We start from the raw sequence: 22,826 nt of genomic DNA, 5'->3' as shown, positions 1-22,826 counted from the left end.
TGCAAAATCGGCTTCCAACCAAGGCCTTGAAAGACAAAACTCCATTTGAGGCTTGGTATGGGTATAAACCTTCTCTAACCTTCCTTAAAGTATTTGATTGTGTCTGTTTTGTATATATTCCTCAGGTTAAGCGTGATAAACTTGACAAGAAGGCTACTCCAAGCATCTTTGTGGGTTACAGTTCTGTTTCGAAAGCTTACAAAGTGTATCATCCTCAAACCGGAAAGATGACTATCACTAGAGATGTACATTTCAATGAAGGTTAGAAATGGGATTGGAAGAACTCACAAAGCACAACAGAATTCTTTCCAATTATAGAAGATAATCATCATGGAGAACAAACCACAAAACTGTTGCAAGATGAATTGGAAGATGATCCTCCAATCAGAGGAACTAGGCTATTGTCTAACATCTATCAAAGATGTAATGTAGCTATTTGTGAACCTGCTAGCCGTGAGGAAGCACTAAGACTCCCAAAATGGAAAAATGCAATGGAGGAGGAGATGTCTATGATTCAAAAAAACAAAACGTGGGAGTTGGTTGACAAGCCTGAAAACAAAAAAGTCATTGGAGTCAAATGGGTTTTCAGAACAAAGCTTAATGCAGATAGCTCAATCAACAAATACAAGGCCAGACTCGTGGTTAAAGGGTATGCACAAATCTTTGGTGTTGATTATTCTGACACTTTTGCTCCTGTGTCTAGATTAGATACAATCAGATTGGTGTTAACTATAGCTATGCAAAAGGGCTGGAAAATATTCTAGTTGGATGTCAAATCAACATTTTTAAATGGAGTTCTAGAAGAAGAAATATATGTGGAGCAACCAGAGGGATTCGTGAAGCATGGTGAAGAAGATAAAGTTTATCTACTAAGAAAGGCCCTATATGGCCTAAAGCAAGCTCCAAGGGCCTTGTACAGTAGAATAAATGATCACCTATTAAGCATAGGCTTTACAAAAAGCTTATCTGAATTCACTCTCTATGTGAAAGATAAGGGAAATAGTTTTCTCATAGTTTCACTATATGTTGATGATCTTTTAGTAACTGGAGATGACACAAAGTTGATTGACGAATTCAAGCAAGAAATGATGCAAGCATTTGAAATGACAGATCTTGGTCTCATGACCTATTTTCTTGGAATTGAGATCAAACAAGGTGAAAATCAAGTGTTCATTTGCCAAAGAAAATATGCAAAGGAAATATTGAGGAAATTTCAAATGGATGAATGTAAAGCAGTTAGCACACCAATGAATCAAAGAGAGAAATTCATCAAGGAAGATGGTGCTGATAAAGTTGATGAAGGATACTACAGGAGCTTGATTGGATGTCTAATGTACCTAACTGCAACAAGACCAGACATTATATTTGCTGTTAGTCTCTTATCTCGATTTATGCATTGTGCTAGTGAGGTGCATTTAAGAGCAGCAAAAAGAATATTAAGGTATGTGAAAGGCACTCTTGATTATGGTGTCAAATTTGAGAAGTGTACAAATTTCAAGTTGTGTGGATTTTCTGATAGTGATTGGGTTGGATCTTATGATGACATGAAAAGCACTTCAGGGTATTGTTTCACCTTAGGTTCAGGAGTTTTCTCATGGTGCACAAAGAAGCAAGAGATTGTAGCACAATCCACTGCAGAGGCTGAATTCATAGCAGCAACAGCTGCTGTAAATCAAGTTCTATGGCTGAAAAAGATTCTATATGATTTACACTTTCAGCAGAAAAATAAAATTGAGGTTTTTGTTGACAACCAAGCAGCAATTGCAATTGCAAATAATCCAGTATCTCATGGGAAAACAAAACATTTCAACATCAAACTCTATTTTTTGAGGGAGATGCAGCAAAATGGAGAGGTGAACTTAGTTTACTGCAAGTTTGGAGATCAGTTGGCTGACATGTTCACAAAGCCTTTGCCTGTCAGCAAATTTGAATTATTGAGAAAAAGAATTGGAGTGTGCAGCAGTTCCTAAAGCAAGGAGGAGTGTTAAATATCTGCTTTTTGTAACTGCAGATCGTTGTTTAATTTTTTTAATTAGTCAATAGGTCTTCCTAAACTTTAGGTGCAAGTATGTTTGTTATTCACGTTTCCTGAAATCATGGTTATGTGGTTATTGTCAGTTTTATTTTTTTTATTATAAATGTACTGCTGCTGCGTTGAATAAAATAAGTCATTTTTCACATCAATCTCATAATACTGTACACTTTACTTGGTTCTGTTTTTCCTTCTCTCGATTAAATTATTTCCCTTTCAACTCCAACAAACTCAAGGATTGAACTTTACAATCTGTGGACAGAGATAGAGAGTCCCATTTGTTTACGCGTTTGAAGGTGGGTGAGTGGTGGCAACTTGCTATTTTTCAACGCAAAGTTGCAGATCTCATATTCCGGATGCATCATAAAACCATAAATGTGGTAACGTGCAACATGCTATCGACCACCTAAGACAATTTGTCGCCATTTTCTTATGGTATAGTAATTGTTTTCTTAAGAAAGGAGACTCCAAAATTTGTTACTATCAATAACGTATTTGGGTTGAAAAACATGGAAGGTTAATTAAATTCAGGACTAAGTATGTTTGTAATCTATAAACTTGAAGATGAAGTGTAAGTTTGAAATATCAAATTCATATGAAAGTTGAAGGGTTAAAAAAAAGTATTTAACCCTCAAAATTCACAACACATTCAATCATGCGGAGAAGATTAGGTTCTTAATTGTGTGGATAAAACATAAATGTCAAGAAAACAATATATTTCGGTTATTTACATACCTGGAAAGAATTATTCTCCGACAGTTTATCATAAATACCTTTAATGCGCAGGGTGAAATGGTGTCAGAAACAAGAACACGATAAGTACAACATTTTAAGAAAGCAATTATATAATTGATTGGAAGACTAACACTTCTTTTTAAAATGCTATTGTTTAAAGGTTAAAGAAATAACGCCATACGTTCTTTTAGTACTTCGTAATGGTAGATAATATTGTTGTTAAGAACAATTATTGATATATAGTCCGAAATGACATGGAAAGGATTTGGTAAACAATAATTGAAAAAAAAAAAATCTCGCAAAAGATTCGTGTGCTTCGTTTTAAATCCATGGATGAATGACGCAACCCTCAACGTTTTCCCTTTTCAAGCACCAGTCTTTATTTCGAACCTTCGCGTGCGATATCCACATGGCATGTATGGCAAGACGTGGAGTAAAGATTAAGAAAAGTATATGTAATTCTACGTTAAATTAAAATTATGATGCATCTCTTCATACATCACAACAAACATAAAGTAATATCCTTTTCTTTTTAAAGATACTAAATAAAAAACATTTTTAATTTAATATAAACACGATAATCTTGAATAATACAATTCTTGGCCAATCACTTTGTAAATGTGTTAATGATATTTTTCTGCTTTGAGAGATCCCCGTGAAAGTGTGTTTGCTGAAAAATACTGGTAATAATAGAATAATAGTCGTTTCCATAATGAGTTTCCTAATGCAAAGGTCTAGGTACAAAATCCTTTAACCAAAAAGGCATTAGTGATCAAATATTATAACGAAAATGGTGCAATGCTGCCATCAAGTATCCACTTTTTGAGTGAAGAGGTATCTCAATTTTCCAGACTAACATTTCTGGAAAAAAAATTATGTGGTGGTCTTCTGTTTTCTTTAACTTTTGTCCAGAAAGAACACAATGCCCTTGATAATTTAAGATTGAATTAAATATCTATTTAGTCTTTTAACTTTCAGTAAATTTTAAAATTAATCTATTTCAAAATTTTGGACCAATTTAGTTCTTAATCTTTTGAAATACATAGATTTAATCATTTTAATCAAATTTTATTAAATTTATTTAACATTTCAAGCACATTTCACAATAATATTTAACTTAACATTAAAACAAACATGTGTCAAACAATATAAACAACTCAAATACAATCTTAAAATACGTACGAAACATTAAATAAATCTAACAAAATTTGATTAAAAAGACTAAATCTACGTATTTTAAAAGATAAAGGACTAAATTGATCTATAATTTCAAAATAAACTAATTTTAAAATTTACTGAAAGTTAAAGAATCAAAAACATATTTAACCCTTTAAGATTTAAGATAACCTCCAATTGTTGATCCGAAGTTTTTCTCAAAATAAGGATATTGTCGATAAACATAATGAGTAGGTTTGGGCAGATTTTCGCATCATGAATCAAATGAGAATTTTTTCATGCAAATCGCTAAAAGAAAAATAAAAGACGGAGATTTGTGATTTCCGACTCCTCTAGGGGAACAGAATGTTTCACTTTATCACCATGACACAATAACGATGAACGATAATGTGCAGGCTATAATCATATTTCTCACGCATGGGGAACCTTTGGCTCCTCCAAACAATCATGAATAAGTGACAAAGAGATTCGATCATACGCTTTTTCTAAGTCTATTTAACTAGATTTTATAGCGTTCATCCTCCACAGCCTCCATGCAGTGCACTAGTTCAAGCGCAATGATGTTTTCAAGATGATATTCCTGCCAAGAACCAAGGTAGCTTGGCAAAGAGAGACGAAATCATTTAGGACATACTGCAGTCTATCGGCTATAAAATTGAAAATGCATTTATAATGTACATTACATAGGGACAAATTGATAGTTAAATGTCTAGTGCAATGAGCAAACCTTCCGTGAAACTCGAGTCATTGTTGGTCAGTCCGGTGTACCCTTGACTAGTTCTTCCCCTTGTATCCAGGTGACAACTTCGATCCTTGGGACTCGATACAGAGGCATTTGCAGAACCTAAGCTCAAAGACGGAGAAGGGGGCTGTGTTTGTGCGAATGAGGCGCATAAGTTCAATATTAGTGATAATGGTCCCTTGGCTAAAAGCAGAAAATATAACCAGACAGACTGCACTGTTGGGCTGGGAGCAAACAAAAATCAATAGCTACAGTTGGTACGCATATAATTCACTTTTCAGCTACATGGAGCAACCATTTTGCCAACACTGGAGAATTTACCATCAGAACTGTTTCAACTAGATTCATTTGAATGAGGTTGGCAACATTGCACTCCTCGTAAACTATTTGGATGTATGAGTACAAAAAACACAACAACAATGACTTCACTCTCCACATCAATCATCAATCTTGTTTCAAGATTCAGAAAAATCAATTATTTGCATCCCTCTTCCCGCGACAGCAATTTGATATTGGTTCCTGCAAAAGAAAAAAGAGTTCAGACAAACAAAAGTATATAACCTTACCTGATCATCCAATCATATATAACAATCACCTGCCACAAGCCCTAGCAGATAACGCTTCTGGCTCTGGAACACTAACTATTAGATATGAATGCTCTATTAGTTTACTCCGCTGAAGACGCCAGCACCTGACCCGCTGATCAAGTCCAGTGGAAAACACCCAGGATCCGTCTGTCCAGACACCTTCATAAAATAAAGGCTGATTATGATGCATCAATGATCCAAATTATTGAAATGGTTCATATGCATTTTCAAATATTTGCTTCAATTTGATTAAGATTCAAAAATGGATATATAGTTTTTAAGGATCACAAGTATGTTAATATTTACCTCACAAGTATGTTAATATTTACCCAACGAGAAATCTTTTGGCAAATCTACCAGACTAGTCTATTCTAAACCCTAAAATAAAACAATTATACGGGGATACACTTAAAATATTCTAAGATGGGTGCTACATGAAGAAGTTAATTTTTTTAGGGGGAAAGACGAGCATTGAATCAAACAATGAAAGCCAAAACAAGCTTCAACTATTCCTTACATCTGGAGCAAACAAAACATGGGGATAGATAGAGAGTATAATTACACAGCTTCTTTACCTTTGACGGAAGCGCTGTGGGCAGACGGTAATTTTTCGTTATTTAAGAATCTAATCTTAAATTTCTTGCTCATATTTTGAAAGTTGAAGTCCTTTCCATATTCAGGCACAGAGGCAATACGAGTGATCTCAGGGCACAAAATCCCGTCATGTAAATTTATTGATTTAGGTGATAATTCAACCATTAGATGATTAAGTGTTTGATCATCACCCCCACTAACTATGCTGTACGTTTGACAACAGTCAGTATTTTGCCCACTCTTTATCTCTGAAACATGGAGACAGTTGACACCAGATTGGTGAATCTTTTGCAGGCATAGAGGCTGTATTTCACATATTTCCATCGAGGAATTATCAGTCTTGCTTTCTAACTCCAGGAGAGCCATATGTGTGGATTGAGAACAACCCGTTCTACTGTCTTCAGAATCACTTGGCACGTAAGGGGTCCCCTTTTCGATCTTCTCTTTGGCTTTCAAAGTGACCAGACTGCTGTCTTGTCTTTTCTTTGACAAGTCTCTGCGTAAGGATCTCCACTGTCTACCACCCTGACTTCCTCTCCCCGTTCGTGGTCGCTTTTGACAATCAAAAAGCTTTTCAACATTACAAACTGAAACCCGTTGCATAAAAGCTTCAACACTGTCAGTTAGGTCCCAAAAAGCAACACTGCCATCAGTAGACCCACTAATCACAATATAAACATTTCCAGCTTGGATGTTTTCTGCAAAAAAATGTTCAGACATAAGATGAATCAAACTTATACAGGAAGCAGGTGCTACACAGAAATATGAACCATAAAATTATAATAGTATGTCATTACATAACAAATTTATCATTACAAACACTGTCTTTTAGTTGGGAGTTGGGGCATTCTTCAAAAGGCAAAAGCACATCCAAAAATCAAAAAACTGATAATTTTATTGGAAGTGTTACAAAACTATGAATAAGCTTCCTATAACTTACACACGAGATAGAATAAATCAACCCTCAAACTACTAACAACCAATAAGAAAAACTTCTGAACTCAAAGAAAACCCACCAATACCAATATAGAATCAACTGACTTCCCAAGGACACCCAATAACCTGGGAATAAGAAAATTACTGAAATATCCCAACCACCCAATACCAAATTAATTAGTCATAACTAGTATCACAGAACACATGTAACAATAATCTAGCATGGCCTTTGGACTATCTAAATCAGTTCCGTGATCACAAATTAAACCCAACCCAAACATTGAGACAATTTCATCTTTGAACTTTGGTTTTCTCAATGCCAGTACATCGTGCATTAAGTTTTTCACCATTAATTTTGAGTACCATGCAATAAAACCACATTAACTTTTGAAGAGACAAACTTAGAAATTATTTGAGTTATTGCAATAAAACTATCACATCCACGTGAAAGAAAGGAATTAGGATATCCAGAAGAACTCTAGCCAGTAATCACTGTCATGTAATACAAACCTTTACAAGGCCTACACAGGGGAAATATGATATGCTGCAATGACAAAACTGGTGCCAATAAAGGAACCAGTAAAGCGACATCAAACCTGCCATCAGGTAAAAGGGAAAGCAGCATGTGAAATGTGGCAAGAAAAATAAGAAAGCAGAGAAAAATCATCATGGAAACCAAAAGAGGATTAAATGAGAATACCACAAGCGAAAGGGTAAAATTAAAGCCCGTAACATAAGCGTGGCATCTGAACATGCAACAACAACAAAACAGACAGATATCCTGGAATGTACACAAAAGGAAAGGTTAGTTTCTGTTTTTGCATGAAATTAGTTAGACTTACCCAAATACAAGATCAAGAAAGGAAATATTAGGCATCTTTTCTCACCTGGAACCAGAACATCTAACAAGAAAAGCTGTGACTGCAAGATATCTCCAGTCATCTTCATGTTTGTCTCTGATCAAGTTTGCCATTCCACTCTCAGAAATCATTCCAGCATCATTATTTGTATGACAAACATTTTCGGCTACACCAACTATCTTCTGCACATTATTTTTGGGAGTATCACGTGTAACTGAATATTTGGCTGGCATATCAGTGGACAGCCATTGGAACGTCATTGATGAGGACAAACTTGACAAAAAACTGTCATCATCTTCTGATTTGTGTTGATGATTGATTATGAAGTCATTTTTTATGTCCAGCCTCGTATTTTTTAATAACCAAGAGGTTAAGACACGCTTTGCACCCACTGATATGAGTAATGTTGGATTATGTTTGTTCTCAAGAGCAGCATTCAGTTCAATCCTCCCATCAGGTACATCACCCATATCTGGTGAAATTGTGTGTACTTTCGACACACAACAAATTGATCTCACCGCTGATCCTCCAACATGTTCTCCAAGCAGTTTTGACATGGACCAATTTTCAGTGCCTGGAGAGTACCTAAATAAAACAGACAGGGTAGGTGTTAATAAAGCATTGAAGCAAGTTCTACAGACAGCAGATAACAATGGTCTTACCAAGTCAACCTCACAGTTCCATCCTCACATCCAGTTGCAATCCAACTTGATTTAGAAAATAAGGTGCACTTGAAATTATCTCCAACTAGAACATCTTCAGAGATAAAGCACAAGGAATGTATCTCTCTACCATGGAATTGCGTGTGTAAATTTTGAGGGTAAACCTTCCCATCTCTATTATGAATCCAGTGTCTATGTATATGTATCAAATCATCCTGTAACAATTGGCCATATTAGTTAGATGTTTCGGAGACAATTGTGATAAAAGAAATCAATCATGTAGGACAAAATAGGCTTACTACCTGATAAAGTGACTGCAGGAAAAGCTTAAAAATGTAGTAATATGTTTTAAAAATATTAACTTCAAGGATTTCAGTTGTTTTTAAGATTACATTTCAGCTATATGTTTGGGACAGTAGCTGAAATTTGTTAAGTTTTTTTTTCTTAAAAATTAAGTTGATTTTATGAGTGTCAAATGAGTAGCTTATAATTATTCCTCAACAATTTTTTTTCCCTTCCAACTTCAAGTATGCTTTTTTTACATAAAAGTTTATATCTTTGTTACGTACAAACAAAATTAATTATCTTAAAACCATTTATGAACAAACTTACTCAAGAGAAAACTTATTATGAATTCTGATTATAATTGATTATTAAAATAATTTAATTTGACAACTATCCCAAACTATTGAATGTATCAACCTTATTTGGAAGTTGTCTTATTGCAACATTTAGGGTGATGACCACTGATATGGCTAAAATAGAATACACATACAAGTGAGATTCAAACCTTCACTTGAAAGTTCATTTTGAAAGATTAATTTAAACTCAAACCAACATTCCAAGATGGTAATTGTTATAATTACATAAATAAGGATCATATCTTTATAATTACATATACCAGGATCATATTTTTATAATATCTTTGTAATAAAGAATATCAAGATCATATCTATATTATTCTATGATCGTATCTTTATTATTAGAGAATATAAAGTCTCCTCTATTTATCGAATTGATTTCTTTTCTCAATATAAATAAATCACCCCTGTTATTACAGAAATGCACAATTTCAGTTTAATGCCTCTCTTTATCTTTATGATAAAAAAAAATATCAAGATCATATCTTTATTATTAGAGGATATCAGATCTCCTACATTTATCTAATTGATTTCCTTTTCTGAATATAAATAAATCACAATGTTGTTACAAAAAACACAAGGTTGTTCAATGCTTCTCTTTATCTTTATAGCTTAACAGTAACAGTCTATCTTAGGTCCATTGTCGGCCACCTGCATTTGCCACACTCCAGACTAGAACTCATGTACATGTTGGAAAGTTACTTTCATAGTGATCAACCGCCTTAATTGTTGTCACTCCCAGCCCACTTTAGTTGCAACCTAAAAGGGTTGTAGTTTGGTACCACAAGGACTAGTTGTAAGGATCAAATAGAGTATGCAAGTAGGGTGCAAACTTAACCATTATGTAATTATAATTATTGTAGAATTTATTAGGCCCAAACCGTCATTCCAAGACAATCACAGCCTTATATCCTACAATTGCAGCACTAAATTTCAACTCTAGTTTTAGAACCTTCTTTAACTTCTTCCTACACCTATGTTATTGAAGCGAAATAGTGGAGCTAAACAAGATGATCAAAAGTTCCTTTCAGTTACCCTTAGACATGACTAGGAAAATTTTGAAATCTAAAGAACACATATACAAGCCCTGTTCATTAAATGATCTTAAATAGATTTGAGCTTGAGCAGCAAGATCAAATAACTAATGAGCAGTTGTAAATGAGCAAGATCAAATGCTTCCTGAAATTTTTAATAATTAAAGCTTTCAAAGAAAGCAAACCTTGACAAAGGCAAAGCAGTTCCTCATCTCTGGTATATCACCCAGATAAAAGGAATGAGGACGTCGCCATCCACCACATGGAATGTTCACCACCTGTTAACACCATTCGATATCATTAAATCTATAACAGGTGCTAATGGTATAAAGCAACGGACAAGTAAATGTATGAAATCCAAAGATGCAAAGTAAAGAGAAAAGGTTGTCAAAGTACCTTATTTTCGTTCACTAAGTTCCATACTATGAAATCCACAGATGCAAAACCAGCTGCATAGCTGCTTGACAATCTATCACCAGACTTGTTATCCACAGAAACATACTCAATCAAAGACAATTCTTTAACTTGTTTCATTCCCGTAAATTGTAAATTATGCATTTCTTTGTCATATTCCAGATAGCATATGCAACCATCTGCTCCAGTCTGAACAAGAATAAAAATCAACAATTGGAATCAAGGTTGACCACAATCATATCTACACTTGCAGGTTAGAATATTAAGAGTGCTCTCAATATTATATTTGGCAAATGCTTAAATGTGGATCACCAGTCACTGCATCTAAAGGAGAAAAGTTGAACATACTGAGCGTATCTCTAGCTGATTATAACCAAGCTTGGTCACAGAAACACTGGAGACACTTGAAATCCCATGAACTCCTTTGAAATTATTTACTGGAGGTATCTTCCTTTCTTCTGTGTCAGATATGCTCAGGACCAGATTCTTTAGCAAAGGGAACAAAACCATATTACCCCGCACATCACCACATGCTAAGACCTGACATTTGGATTCAAGATAAATTTCCGTTTTTAATTTGTACACTAGTATGTTCATATCATAATATTTTAAAATTAAAAATGAAAAACATCCATGCTACCATTTCTACAAAAAAAAAAATTTAAATGATGTTTTAAGTGCATTATAAAGTCAGATTCTATCAAGTATCTTATAGTCTTCCACAGATAAAATTAAGCAACAATGAACACATTAAAATTTAATCTACTCACCACCAAAAAGAATAAACTGATAAAGTGAATATGGATAGATGGATCTAGATCCTCTCATGCTAGCAAGTTCATGAATTTGTCATGTTATGAGAGAGAGCCATAAGAAAAATTATGAACCCTACACAACGGTGGGTCACACAATAATTTTCTATGCCTTTCTCATAGCATGACCAAAAAATTGAGAAGATCCTAAATGAAGGATAGAAGAATACCTCTTCCTCCATACATGCATCCAAACACATTATCCTCATTCCATAATTTGATATGAACTTTGCTATAAGTGATACTTTGTTACTCCTCGTGGAGCTCTGAAGATCAGATTGTGAAGGGTCAGGCAATCTCCAGAGTTTCAATGTTCCTCTAGGATCAGCTGTGAAGACATACCTACACAATTGTCACCAGAGAATCATAATACTTTATTATATTAAAAATAAATAAATAAAAATCAAATAAAAGAAAAGATTAAGAAATGGAATGAGAAACTAAAGAAGGTTGTAATATACTATGATCTCCCATTTTATAGTAGTGTGATAAATATGGTAATGAGACTATAAAATGAGCATGCTTAACACAGTACAAACAGTATGATCTTATGACCTGTCAATCAAAGAGGTACATAACTTGAACTACATTAGCAACAAGTGCAATTCTCTTCCCTGACTAAAGTTTTGTAATGGTGAGGAGTATATTTTTTTCTATAATTACACTCGTTTTAATAACAAGGCCAGGACACTCATTGGCAGAAAGTACCAAGGATGGATTCACACCTTAGCAACAGGTATTGTGTATCCATGCATGATTTAAGAAACACATTACCTACATCCCAGAGATTTGCACCAATAAGTACCCAAGAGCTGTCTCTCCGTTTCAGCTGGCCAAGTAAAGCACAATCTCACTGTAGGAGAGCAATCATCCTTGGTAACATCAATAATTGTCATATTTCCTTTACCATCTCCGACAGCAATCCAATCCTCAGCACCACAGTCATGTTCAACAGAGTCCTTGGCCAATAAATCCATACAAATAATTGGTGCCCCATCGCTGACCTGGACAAGTTGATTCCACTGAGCACCTCCAGTGTCGCATAATTTAGCATGGTAGAGATAACCATTATTGGTGGCAACATAAAGAGATTCCTGACAGGAAAAGCGCAAACATCGAACATATTCACTCTTGCTACAACAAAAAAGGAGGCAAGGCCAGTCAACATGGAAATCTGGAAATCAGAATACACAATTATAGGAAAACACATAATACCAGTTCCAAATTTTGAAGAGTTAGTAGCAGACCCAAGCGAGTTCATAATATTTTAAGAAACCTACCTGTCCACAAATCCAATATGCTCTGACACATTAGGTATGCAAATCGAAAACAACTCTGTACTACTAGGGGATCCTTGTACTGCTTCCAAGCCCATGGGCAGAGATGCATGAGGTTGATGTACTTTAATAGCAGAGTCAAACCCAGCAGTTATAAGCAGTGATGAATTTGGGTCATACAAACATCTCCATATACCTCTTCCACTGTATACAGCAAAGAAGGCAAATACTTTGTTATGCCTCTAATTCCTCGAACAAGTGAAATTGTGAGAACCTTAAAGATCATAATAAAATAACTGTCTTACAGAGAACACAACTTAAGTAGTACTCAGGCTATGACTCTAATGAAGCAGTAGAATGCTATAATTGTAAGTTACAAAGCAAAAAAGAAATTGCTTGTACAGTACTATATCACACATCCAATTGATTTTACTTTTAGGAAAAAACAAAATTGGAACATCTGTAAGTAGGAAAATCCAAAATTCATGCTAGAAAATTCCATGGTTCATTTTTAAACTTCATCTAAATATCTATCAACCAAAAATAGACAATTTTCAGAGTGAAGCATGGGAAACCAATGACAACTAACAAGAGATATTTTTTTGAGTCAGGTCATTTAAAGGTTAATATATGATCAACCACATTTATCACAATTTCAAAGGTACTCAAGATATTATACTACTGATGGTTGTTTCCTGTAGACACTCAGTTCACAGAATGTCAAAAATCCACATAAACTTCAAAGATTGTTTGATTAGGGCCAGAGTAAATTCCAAATATTAGCAATTTATACTCTAACTCAACAATTAAGAATTCATGTTCATAATATAACTTACATGTGCTCCTTAATGACTTGGAGTTGTTTACCGTCCACTCCCCAAATACGACATGTACAATCCTCGCTAACAGTGACAATCAACTGCAGAAAAAAAAGACCAATATAAATGGAAATCTAAGCGGACATATAAACACATATAACACAGTACGGTTTACGCTGTCAAGTCAAATACATTAAAAAAAAAACGTTTAGTTATAGCTAGTTTTTAATTGAAGACAAGTGTACCATATTATGAGGGATGCTTATCATTTATAAAAGATCGTATTAATAATTTACGAAAAAGAATCATTAGAGAATTAAAAATACATTAAAAAGTAAATTAGCTTATAAAATTATTTCAATAAGTGAAATTTATCAGTATCAGTAAAAATTATCAGACAGGTGAAAATAATAATCTTGTCAAAATAACTCACTTGGTGGCAAAAAGTCACAAAATGACAACTTAATAAGTAAACTCATTCACAAACTTTAAGCTAGTGGCACATGAACATCTTCGGAAATATTATTATGCATTTCAATTAGTAAGCATTTACTGGTCAGCGGTAATTAAAGGAATGGCTTACAAGAAGACCAAAGTCTAAGTCACATTCAGAAAAGAAGGGAGACAAATAAAAGTAAAAATTTTTGCCTTCAAAATAAGATACGTCTATTGAGAAGCTTTTATCTCAAAGGTAAATAGACATTCCAATCAAATAAAATAAATAAAAACAGAATAATGATTTTGTTAGTTAATAGTGAAAAAAAAATTGAAATATAAAGTTGACTTAATAGTAAAATTGGAAGGGAAGATGAGAGAGGTTGTGGGTTCAACTCCCCCACTAACAAATACTACCAACTAACATTGTAGATAAAAAAAAATGCAAGGAAAAATTTGGAGAACAGTAAAAAAATATTGATATAAAGAGGAAAATTTTATGAAATGATACTACCTTTTCCGTTGGAGATGAAGAATCACAATATGATATAATGAATAAAAAAATATAGGAAGTTTAACATATCAGAGTAAAGATCTTCTCTTGAAGATAAATTGTTTATATATATATGAATGAAAGGGCATGTCTCTTTTTGGTTGTTTTATTTATTAAAAGATACCGTTAAACTTAAGAAAATAAAGAATGAATTGCTTACATTATCAGAAATACAGCAGTCCCAAACCCGAGCATTATGTCCAAATAAGACAAGGGCAGTGGAATTGTGGCACAATGCATGTTCCCCTTCCATAGAGACAGCCCAAACACGTGCACTGCATTAATAAAGGAGACCAATCACTACACATGTCATTATATCTAAGAGTGAACATAAATTAGTGATACAGTAGGACTTGAAAACTAACTCACCTCCGGTCATCAGAGACAGATACCAGTTTAGATCCACAAGATGACCATGCTATTCGGAAGATTGAACCTTCATGTCCAACAAGTTTACATACATGAGTTGCCTCAAACAGGTTATCCTTTAGCTGGCAGCATACAGAAGATGAAATGCTCTGTTGATCATGGTTTTCTTGATGACTTGAAGATTTATTGTGTTGATGGGTCACTTTCCAAACAATAATCTGCCCGAACCAAACTCTTTGAAGTAATTAAAAGAAAATAGAAACATCAACAAATTAAACATCAGGCCATAAAAAACTTAAGGAACCTTTGAAAAGGATAATGATAAGTATTTTAAGTACAATACTAATATGGAGAAAACCAAAGTAAAGAGATACTGTTCAGAAAAAAGATCCTTCATGCGCTTGAATAAAAATTACTAACTAATCATGTAGTGTTATATTATGCTCATATTACAGCAGTAATGTTATATACTTATTATCCTTCAATATGAAAATTGGGATAGTCTCGAACACTTGGAATTTTTCTTCGCATGAGATCTTTGGTTTTAGTATGTGGATTAAGCAGGATTGCATTTGACAGAAAAAAGATTCCATTTAATCAGTGTTATGAAGGCTTTTCCAGCAATCAGCCCACTGGATCTGTAGAAGCAGAATTTAGAGTAAAAAATATCAAAGCAGATGAAAGATAATTAGCAAATTATTAAGCGTCAGGAACTTATTTCAAGCCAAATAATAGTAAAAATGCTCACTGGATGAGGACAAAGAGGGAATTTACATTATTATCAGTTCTGTCTAGGTTCCTTTCTTACCACATACCTAACATGTCCATGTTAGATCGGAACATGCTATTCAGCATTTGATGAGACTAAACATAAAGGAAAAATGTATCTTTCTATGGGTATATCAATTGTCTTCAATAGCATGATCATTGAATATTTCTTGGACATTCTGTTCCACTCATACTATCCATTAATTTCTAGTCCCACGCAAAAGATGTATATATCTCATCGTGAGGGGTGTGTTGGAACTCTTACATCGATTAGAGATAAGGTAATTTCATAATATATAAGTGAGATGCAAACCTCACCTGACCCGATTTTGTGGGGTTGAGTTAGACTTAAAGTCCACCTCTAACATGGTATCGGAGCCATTATTTAAAAAAAAAAACTATCCTAGCGAGATTTCTTGGACATTCTATTTCACCCATACCACCCATTAATTTCTAGTCTCACGCACAAGATAAGGCAATTTCATAGTATATAAGTGAGATGCAAACCTCAACTTACAAGCCGGTTTTGTGGGGTTGAGTGAGACTTAAAGCTCATTTCTAACAATTTAAAAAGAAAAACAAAGGACAGACAAATGAATTAAATATGTGAAAATTAGCATGAAATACGTAAGCCTAATGCTTCCGCTACATATTAGTCAGATCATGACTCTATCTAGGAAAGAAACAATAATATACTTGAATGGTAGGTATAAAATGTTTAGAATACATACTTCATAATTCATGTGACTTTTGTCGTTCATTTTCAAAATCAATTGTAAACATTAATCATCAGCAGATCTCTCACCTCATTAAATATTGTACCAGAAGCTATACGGAGAACTTCAAGATTGTGACCCCATAATCGCATTGAGTATAGAAGGCACCGTACTATTATTCAACGAGAAACATAACCTCATTAAAAAAAATTATAAAAAAATAATACATATAGTGAAGTTGAGACTAACCTGGAGATTGAACCTTAAGGACCGCAATGGAGTTGGAAATATCCCAAACATGAACTGAATTATCACTACATCCCACGGCAAGAAAATGACCGTCCACATTGGAATGAGGTAAGCATCCCTATTACCACGTAAAGAAAAAACGACACAAGTAAGAAGAACAGCCATTCATCATTTCAAAATCAAATGTATTAAGCACTTATTCTCACTGACCTCGAGGAAACAAACATCCAAAACCCAGTGACCAAACTTCGGCAACAAATGAGCTAGCGTCAGCTCTGCGCTCCCGGAAACGCCATCAAATTCGAAGCTAAACAGCTTCACCCTCGTTTCCCCAAACACAGCAATCATGGTCCCGCGAGGGAAACTAGAAGCGATTCCGTGGACGCGAACTCCTTCGAATACGGAGAAGGACTTTATTCTCTTACTCAGCTCCAAATCATAGACCGCAATTTCAGAACCCAAACCTGAAGGAAGCGTCCACTAGAATTAAACAAATGAAGGTTAAACAATGTGAAATTAAATGCGGAGAGAGCAAGGTACCTGCGAGCAGAAAAGGGAGAGAGAGATTTGGAAGGTGGAGAAAACACAGAGCTGAAATGTCTCCGAGGTAGGCACCACGATGCATGCGCCATTCCGTTAAGCTTTGGTCTCTCACAGCCATTGCTCCGTTCGCCGAATCCATTTTGCTCCTTCACCGATGCAGTGGCGGAGTAGGGTTTAAGCATGATTGCAATGAACTCAAGGATTTATACGCTTGCTTCGCGCTGCTTCTTTTTGCTCAAACTAATCTGTTAATTCCGACTTTTTCAAAAAGTTTGTGTAATTGTTCAGTTTGTAATTTTTTTTTTCTAGTTAAATTTTATATAAGCCAAGAAATTATATGACATTTTCAAGTAATTTACAGATTTATTATTTAGTAAAATTTTCAATTATTTAAGCAACCTCAGATGAATCCATGTATTTGTATGGAACAATATAGGGATCTTAATTAAGTATGGTTGATGAATTTAGGTAGCTAGTTAAGATTTCTGTAAGTATAAGGAATCATGTTTTAAAAGGTTAAATAATCCAAAGATTAACAAGTAAATTAAAAAATGATTTTCATTTTTCAACATTTCATTTATTTAATTGTATTTTAATTACTTTTTTCTGATTTATGCGATATTAGTCTCCAAAGTTGTGTAGGCCTTTATATTTTATACGGAAAAGAAAGACTAAAAACAATTGTAAACTAATATCACACAATTCAGCCTATTAAGTCGCTTATATTTGTTAATGTTTTCATCAGCAGAAGTTCATCCTAGTTATTTTTGTAAGAATCCGACAGTCTAGCAAATAAATAAAAAATCAGAATCCATGTTTTTATTAAATGAACCAGAACATGGTTATGGTGTTGCAGCTGCGGGTAGTTTTTAGAGGTGCATCAAGAACCTGGTAATGTGGCTTTATAAGGAAATTAACCTTCAAAAACAAAGCAACTCTTAAATTCGAAAGGGTTAAACATATTTCTAGCATTTGAATGGAAAGTGACTCGAAGTTTGCCATCCTTTAGCAATATAGTAATGCTGTTAACATGAAACTGGCAAATCAAACCTTTGTCTTAGTTTGAAAACATCGATCAGTTAGTTTTTTCTTTTGTTTTTCCCAAAGCCTTGGCATGCAGAAGGGTGGAGGTTCATTCAAAATGTCCAACAAATTCAGAGATGACGTGCTCAGTTTCGGAATGAAAAGTCCACATTCAAGTTTCCTTCTAGCAAGGAATGATTCAAGCTGCGAACAAGCGACTGCCCGTAATTTGAAAAATATACCTAATCGTGCATTTTAATAATTTAAAAATTCAACTTCAAGTTGATAAAAAATCACTTCAAAAGTAAAATCGTAACTTTTTCTGCAAAAATAATGTATAGTTGTGCCATTCCAAAATATCCTTTTACTAATATATTCCTTTTAACATTCGGGATATCCCAAAACATCTGTCGTGGATTATAGTGTCAAGTATGGCCTGGCCTCCAATTGCAGTAAGTAGAGTGCAAATGGCTATGTAAGAAACAGTGCCATTCTCATACAACGCAACACTGGGCACCATACTTTCATATCAACACTTGTCTTTAACAAAATCATATACCCCAAACCAAAAAAATGTGCCCACTTAGGCAACGGCGGTTGGCCATCGACAAAATCGACAAAGTCACGTCCCAAAATATACTTGAAATCTAACTTAAATTCGATATAATCAAATATCCCCTAAGCTAAAACCAAATTCATGTTTATATTGCGTTTGACACTTCACGTTTCAAAAATGACGGTGAAGCCAAAATTAGGGAAAAAGTTTATGACCTCCCCCATTTCGCCAAACACCACGCACAGGTAGCCCTCCTCCTGGTTCATCCTTGTTAACTTCTGAGCGGTCTGTTGTTCCAGGATCTGGTTGATCAAAAAGGGCCGAAGCAGAACCATCACCAAGTCGCACTCTTAGGAACTTTGAACCTTTCTTGCGTTGCTTGTTCCCACCTCCACCATCCTCTCTAACTTGAGTAGATAAACTGCCATTTGATGTTTCAGTCTTCCCACCAAGCCTTACCGCAGGTTGACTTTCAGAATTTGTATCAGTCCGCTGTTCCATTTTTAATTTGCCCCTGTCACTTCGGTAATCACCCCTTGATAGCACCTCCACCTTCTCTTCTGAAGATTTATAATTTGCCTGTAGCTGATGTACGGTGCTTAAAAAGTTATCTGCTAATTTCTCTGTGGGGTTACTCCCCTTATTATCTATAGACTTACCTTTGCCTTTCTTGTTTACATTACTGTCTTTGCGATGGGTGCTTGCGCTGCTTTGAACCAAGTTATTTTCCAGTAAAGCATCTCTCTGCAAGCTAGCACTATAAGCCTCAATAAGCTGTATCTGTTTCTGAGTATCAGGGCACAGTCTTGCCAACTCAGGCACAAGATGAGACAAGCCAAAGTTCTGCACATAGTCCAGATACGTTTCTGTATCTATTGTGCCTTGGCGATATTGGGCAGATATGTCCTTAAACATACTGTATCTTTCTTCATCAAAATCAAGAGCACCTCGAATCTTTTCAATCAGGGACTGGTTAGCAGACTGAACATTTTCCACATTCAATGAAGAATGACTGCTAGCAGGTATCTTGCTCGCTTGTGCAGCAGAAACAGGAGGAAAATCAGATAGTGAAGCTTCAACAGAGTTGTTCTCCATGAGATTCGGGGCGGATGCAGAGTGGACAATTCTAACATTGTCACGTGTGTCCCTCGATGAACCACCAGGTAATTGTCCACGAGAAGTTCTTTGTGTAGACTGAATAGAACCAGCATAAGTTGATGTTGAATGTCCACTGTTAATTACACCCTTCTTTGTCTGCCCAGAATTACGAGAAAGACCCAGAGCATTATTTGATGACTGTCGAAATTGTGAAGGATTACTTGGCGGTTGTACCAGTCCACGACCTGCTGCTGGCCAAGCATTACCAGAATTAATAACTGTTACAGTTCTGTTGTTATGACGACGCAGTCGTGCAGCCATGGAATTACTAGATGAGCCTTCCACTTCCTGTTTGGATCCTTGCTGGCCATTGTTGGAAGTTATGGGAAGTGGTGGAAAGGAAGAATCCTCCAGAGGTCCACTCCTTGAGCTATGTCCCAAAGCTTGAAGGTATCTTGAAGATGCTTCAGAACCAGCTGCGGCCAATGATTCAAATGGCTGAATGAGAGAATCAATGTCTCCATTCCCATCATCGACAGCAACTCGCCCACTACCTGATGCCGATTGATCACGAAATGTTTGCTCTGCATTAGCTGTTTCTAGACTAGCTTCAATGGCCATTGAAAGTTGATTTTCAGTAAAATCACGACGAAAAGAACGATTTCTTCCACGGCGTTGCTCTTGTTCATTACCATGTCTGTATCTGAAGCTAGTTGGAATCTGTAACGGAGGAATGTAGCTACGGTTATTTCATAAGGGAGTGCAAATAATCTAGGAAATAATTTGTCATGAGTAGTGAATTCAAAAGAAAAGATTGTCACTATACATGCCTGAAGAGCAGCATTCCGCTTAGACCGTGACATCCGTCCTCCATGTTCACTAGCATTATGCCTCTAAGCCGTAATCAAGGAAAAAAAATCAACAATGACACAATAATAACACCAACACATCTAATAATTTTATAGTAAAAGACAAAAATAATAAGGCCCCAAATGCACAGACAGAATCATTATGCAGCTACACAAAAAGCGCCCCGGCACATTCTAAGCAAATCACTAAAATGAGATTCATGTACTATAAATAATCAGTCACCTTCATCTCTGCTTCAGATTGAAAAACAACAAATTTCTTAGCAAGACAAGCCTCATCTTCACATAAGAAGTGTTCTTGACGGAAGTGAATCTGTACAAGACATGTCGATACAAATACTTCAATTTCACATGACAGCAAAGATCTTGTAAACCCATTTAGTTAATAAGAGAGTAAAACGAGCCTAAAGCATATCTTGCCTCTAGGTCATCATAATTCTTAAAGTAGTCATAGTGCCCTGGATGCTGCCTGCATTAAGAAGTACAAATATTACAAGTTTTAATTTATGACACACCAATTGCACATGGGATTAGCTTAGTTGTTACCTTTGGCATATATGGCAAGTATAATGTTCTGTAGACATATGCAAGTATAATTCATTGTCTCCATAAAATGGGGTTCCGCAATATTCACACAAGGGATGCCCCATGAAACCGCCTCTCTCACTCTCACTTCCATCAACCTCAGAATCACCTGTGCTTATGTGTTGCTTTAACTGTGCTCTGCTATATAGCTTTTGCTCACATATAAAAACCTGTCACAGAAATGGTTACCAGTCTCAGTCAATAGAAAAGATTACAAATTATATCGTCCAAGAAATTCTTATCAGACATATTATGAAATTTCACCTTCCTGCCCTCCAAACACAAACTGCACATATGCAACTTGTGACGGTGGAACATATGACCCTTCAACTGCCCTATATTCCTAAACTTATCTCGTCGCCTTGAAGCAGCATCCTGTGGTTGCTCCTCCATCTTGTCACATACACTGCACGAAAGTCTACACATAGCCTTGATCATCTTGTAATGGTCCAGATCATCAAAAAATGCATTTGTATCCTCATGGTACCAGTATGATCCAATCTTGCCCTCCCTTACCTCCGAAGGAAGGGCAGCAAAATCATTAATCATCTTTGTATAATCCCCTAGAGCCTGCCAGTACGCAGTAAAATTGAATATCAATATCAAAAGATAGCACAGATTACAATAACGTATAATTAGCAGAGCAAGCCCTGCTATCAACATTGACACGATTAAAGACTGCAACATTAAATAAAACACAGCTTGCAAACCATGCTAACCAAAAAAATCATTGTTAAATCCAGCTGTTTAGAAGCAACATCAAGTAAAAATCTTCAGATACAAAACATGCTATTTTGGGTGAATTACAAACTTCCATTAGGTCAATAGAAAAGTTCCACAAAACAAGCACCTCGTTTAAATTTGATCATACAGGAAGGCAGGAAAAAATAAGCCGCGCCAATACAATTGACAGTGATCTCAGAGTAAAAATTTCGCAATAAACCTCAAATAAGGGATACGGTCCAATAACTCGAAACAACTTCAAATTACAGCTGACAGATACCAAAGATTCCTCTAATTGTTAAAAATGCATGTCATAATCGAACACAACGTTAAGTGTCAATGTGGAATAGTAAAGATTTTAACTCAATCCATCAAGAGCTCAAAGACTCTTCAAGAAGAGCAATGGACGTAAAACAATATCACAAAAGCTACACTTAACAAGAAAAAGAAAAACGACCCGAATTAAGCGGGAAGAAAAAAGAGATTGGGCTTAGGCACAACCTTGGTGACGAATACGCGGTTGCATTCGGTCTTGCAGATGCAGCAACAGCGATTGTCGCATATGAAACGGAGGCGAGCGACGCACGTGGAGCACACCTCCCGGTGCAAACAGGGTCCGTAGGCGACCCATTCCAAAGGCTCTGCGCAAACAGCACAACAGTCATCCATCTATTCTCCTCTCTTCTTGGTTCTTGATTATTAATTACTAAGCTCTGAAATCACAAACCCCAGCTTCAGTGCCGGATCAGACAGGATTTTAGGTTATTGCAATAGAGAGAGAGAGAGAGAGAGAGAGAGAAATAGTAATCGATTGGAATTGGGGTTCTAGGGTTCGAGAACGATTGGGGGTGTGGATCTGAAATCAAATTGATTAAATATTGGAGTGATGATTTGTGATGTGCGTGGGGCGGAAGGAATTTTTGTGAGGGGGAGACAGAAGAAGATTCGGAGAAGATTGTAATAAATAAATTTATGTGAAAAGGTGAGTGTTTTGATTGAAGATAGAAGGGTTCAACACC

The 22,826-nt window shown here is 35.5% G+C and overlaps 2 protein-coding genes across 4 annotated transcripts; both read right to left on the bottom strand.

Moving 5' to 3' along the window:
• Window positions 1-4,161: 4,161 nt before the first annotated feature.
• Window positions 4,162-17,187, bottom strand: LOC114194758 (Transducin family protein / WD-40 repeat family protein). Of its 3 annotated transcripts, XR_003606435.2 has the most exons (21): window positions 16,951-17,187; window positions 16,621-16,874; window positions 16,411-16,528; window positions 16,251-16,333; window positions 14,678-14,895; window positions 14,469-14,583; window positions 13,339-13,421; window positions 12,506-12,706; window positions 12,000-12,359; window positions 11,396-11,567; window positions 10,762-10,953; window positions 10,396-10,602; window positions 10,185-10,277; window positions 8,325-8,539; window positions 7,690-8,247; window positions 7,503-7,583; window positions 7,313-7,398; window positions 5,848-6,564; window positions 5,281-5,431; window positions 4,671-5,204; window positions 4,162-4,542 (listed from the first exon to the last, which is right to left on the bottom strand). XR_003606435.2 is itself a non-coding variant. In XM_028085157.2 (20 exons), the coding sequence occupies exons 1-20, from the start codon at window positions 17,090-17,092 to the stop codon at window positions 5,141-5,143; spliced, it is 4,110 nt and encodes a 1,369-aa protein (XP_027940958.2). In that variant the 5' UTR covers window positions 17,093-17,187; the 3' UTR covers window positions 4,281-5,140. The 3 variants fall into 3 exon arrangements, 2 of the variants coding, with proteins under 2 accessions (XP_027940958.2, XP_027940968.2); XM_028085157.2 differs by having other exon boundaries at window positions 4,281-5,204; XM_028085167.2 differs by lacking the exons at window positions 16,621-16,874; window positions 16,951-17,187 and having other exon boundaries at window positions 4,281-5,204; window positions 14,678-14,911; window positions 16,411-16,479.
• A 1,265-nt stretch (window positions 17,188-18,452) lies between these two features.
• Window positions 18,453-22,805, bottom strand: LOC114175590 (RING/U-box superfamily protein). Its single transcript, XM_028060348.2, has 7 exons — window positions 22,309-22,805; window positions 21,349-21,654; window positions 21,046-21,254; window positions 20,920-20,968; window positions 20,723-20,812; window positions 20,461-20,523; window positions 18,453-20,350 (listed from the first exon to the last, which is right to left on the bottom strand). The coding sequence occupies exons 1-7, from the start codon at window positions 22,474-22,476 to the stop codon at window positions 18,728-18,730; spliced, it is 2,508 nt and encodes an 835-aa protein (XP_027916149.2). The 5' UTR covers window positions 22,477-22,805; the 3' UTR covers window positions 18,453-18,727.
• Window positions 22,806-22,826: the final 21 nt, after the last annotated feature.

This window comes from Vigna unguiculata, chromosome 1 (genome assembly GCF_037176805.1).
Source record: "Vigna unguiculata cultivar grain cowpea cultivar isolate G323 ecotype 2 chromosome 1, ASM3717680v1, whole genome shotgun sequence".
Lineage (NCBI taxonomy): Eukaryota > Viridiplantae > Streptophyta > Magnoliopsida > Fabales > Fabaceae > Vigna > Vigna unguiculata.
The sequence above is the reverse complement of the archived record's forward strand: the minus strand, read 5'-3'. Positions and strand labels throughout refer to the sequence as shown.

What these genes read in the sequence shown, in the direction of transcription:
- LOC114194758 (XM_028085157.2), bottom strand. Translation starts at nt 17,092, where the DNA reads ATGGATTCGGCGAACGGAGCAATGGCTGTGAGAGACCAAAGCTTAACG. An exon ending in ACTTAGTGAACGAAAATAAG is followed by an intron (nt 10,278 to 10,395) that starts GTACTTTGACAA and finishes TGGTGTTAACAG; the next exon opens with GTGGTGAACATTCCATGTGG. An exon ending in ACTGCTTTGCCTTTGTCAAG is followed by an intron (nt 8,540 to 10,184) that starts GTTTGCTTTCTT and finishes CAATTGTTACAG; the next exon opens with GATGATTTGATACATATACA.
- LOC114175590 (XM_028060348.2), bottom strand. Translation starts at nt 22,476, where the DNA reads ATGGATGACTGTTGTGCTGTTTGCGCAGAGCCTTTGGAATGGGTCGCC. An exon ending in AGAATTATGATGACCTAGAG is followed by an intron (nt 20,813 to 20,919) that starts GCAAGATATGCT and finishes TGTCTTGTACAG; the next exon opens with ATTCACTTCCGTCAAGAACA. An exon ending in AGCGGAATGCTGCTCTTCAG is followed by an intron (nt 20,351 to 20,460) that starts GCATGTATAGTG and finishes CCTCCGTTACAG; the next exon opens with ATTCCAACTAGCTTCAGATA.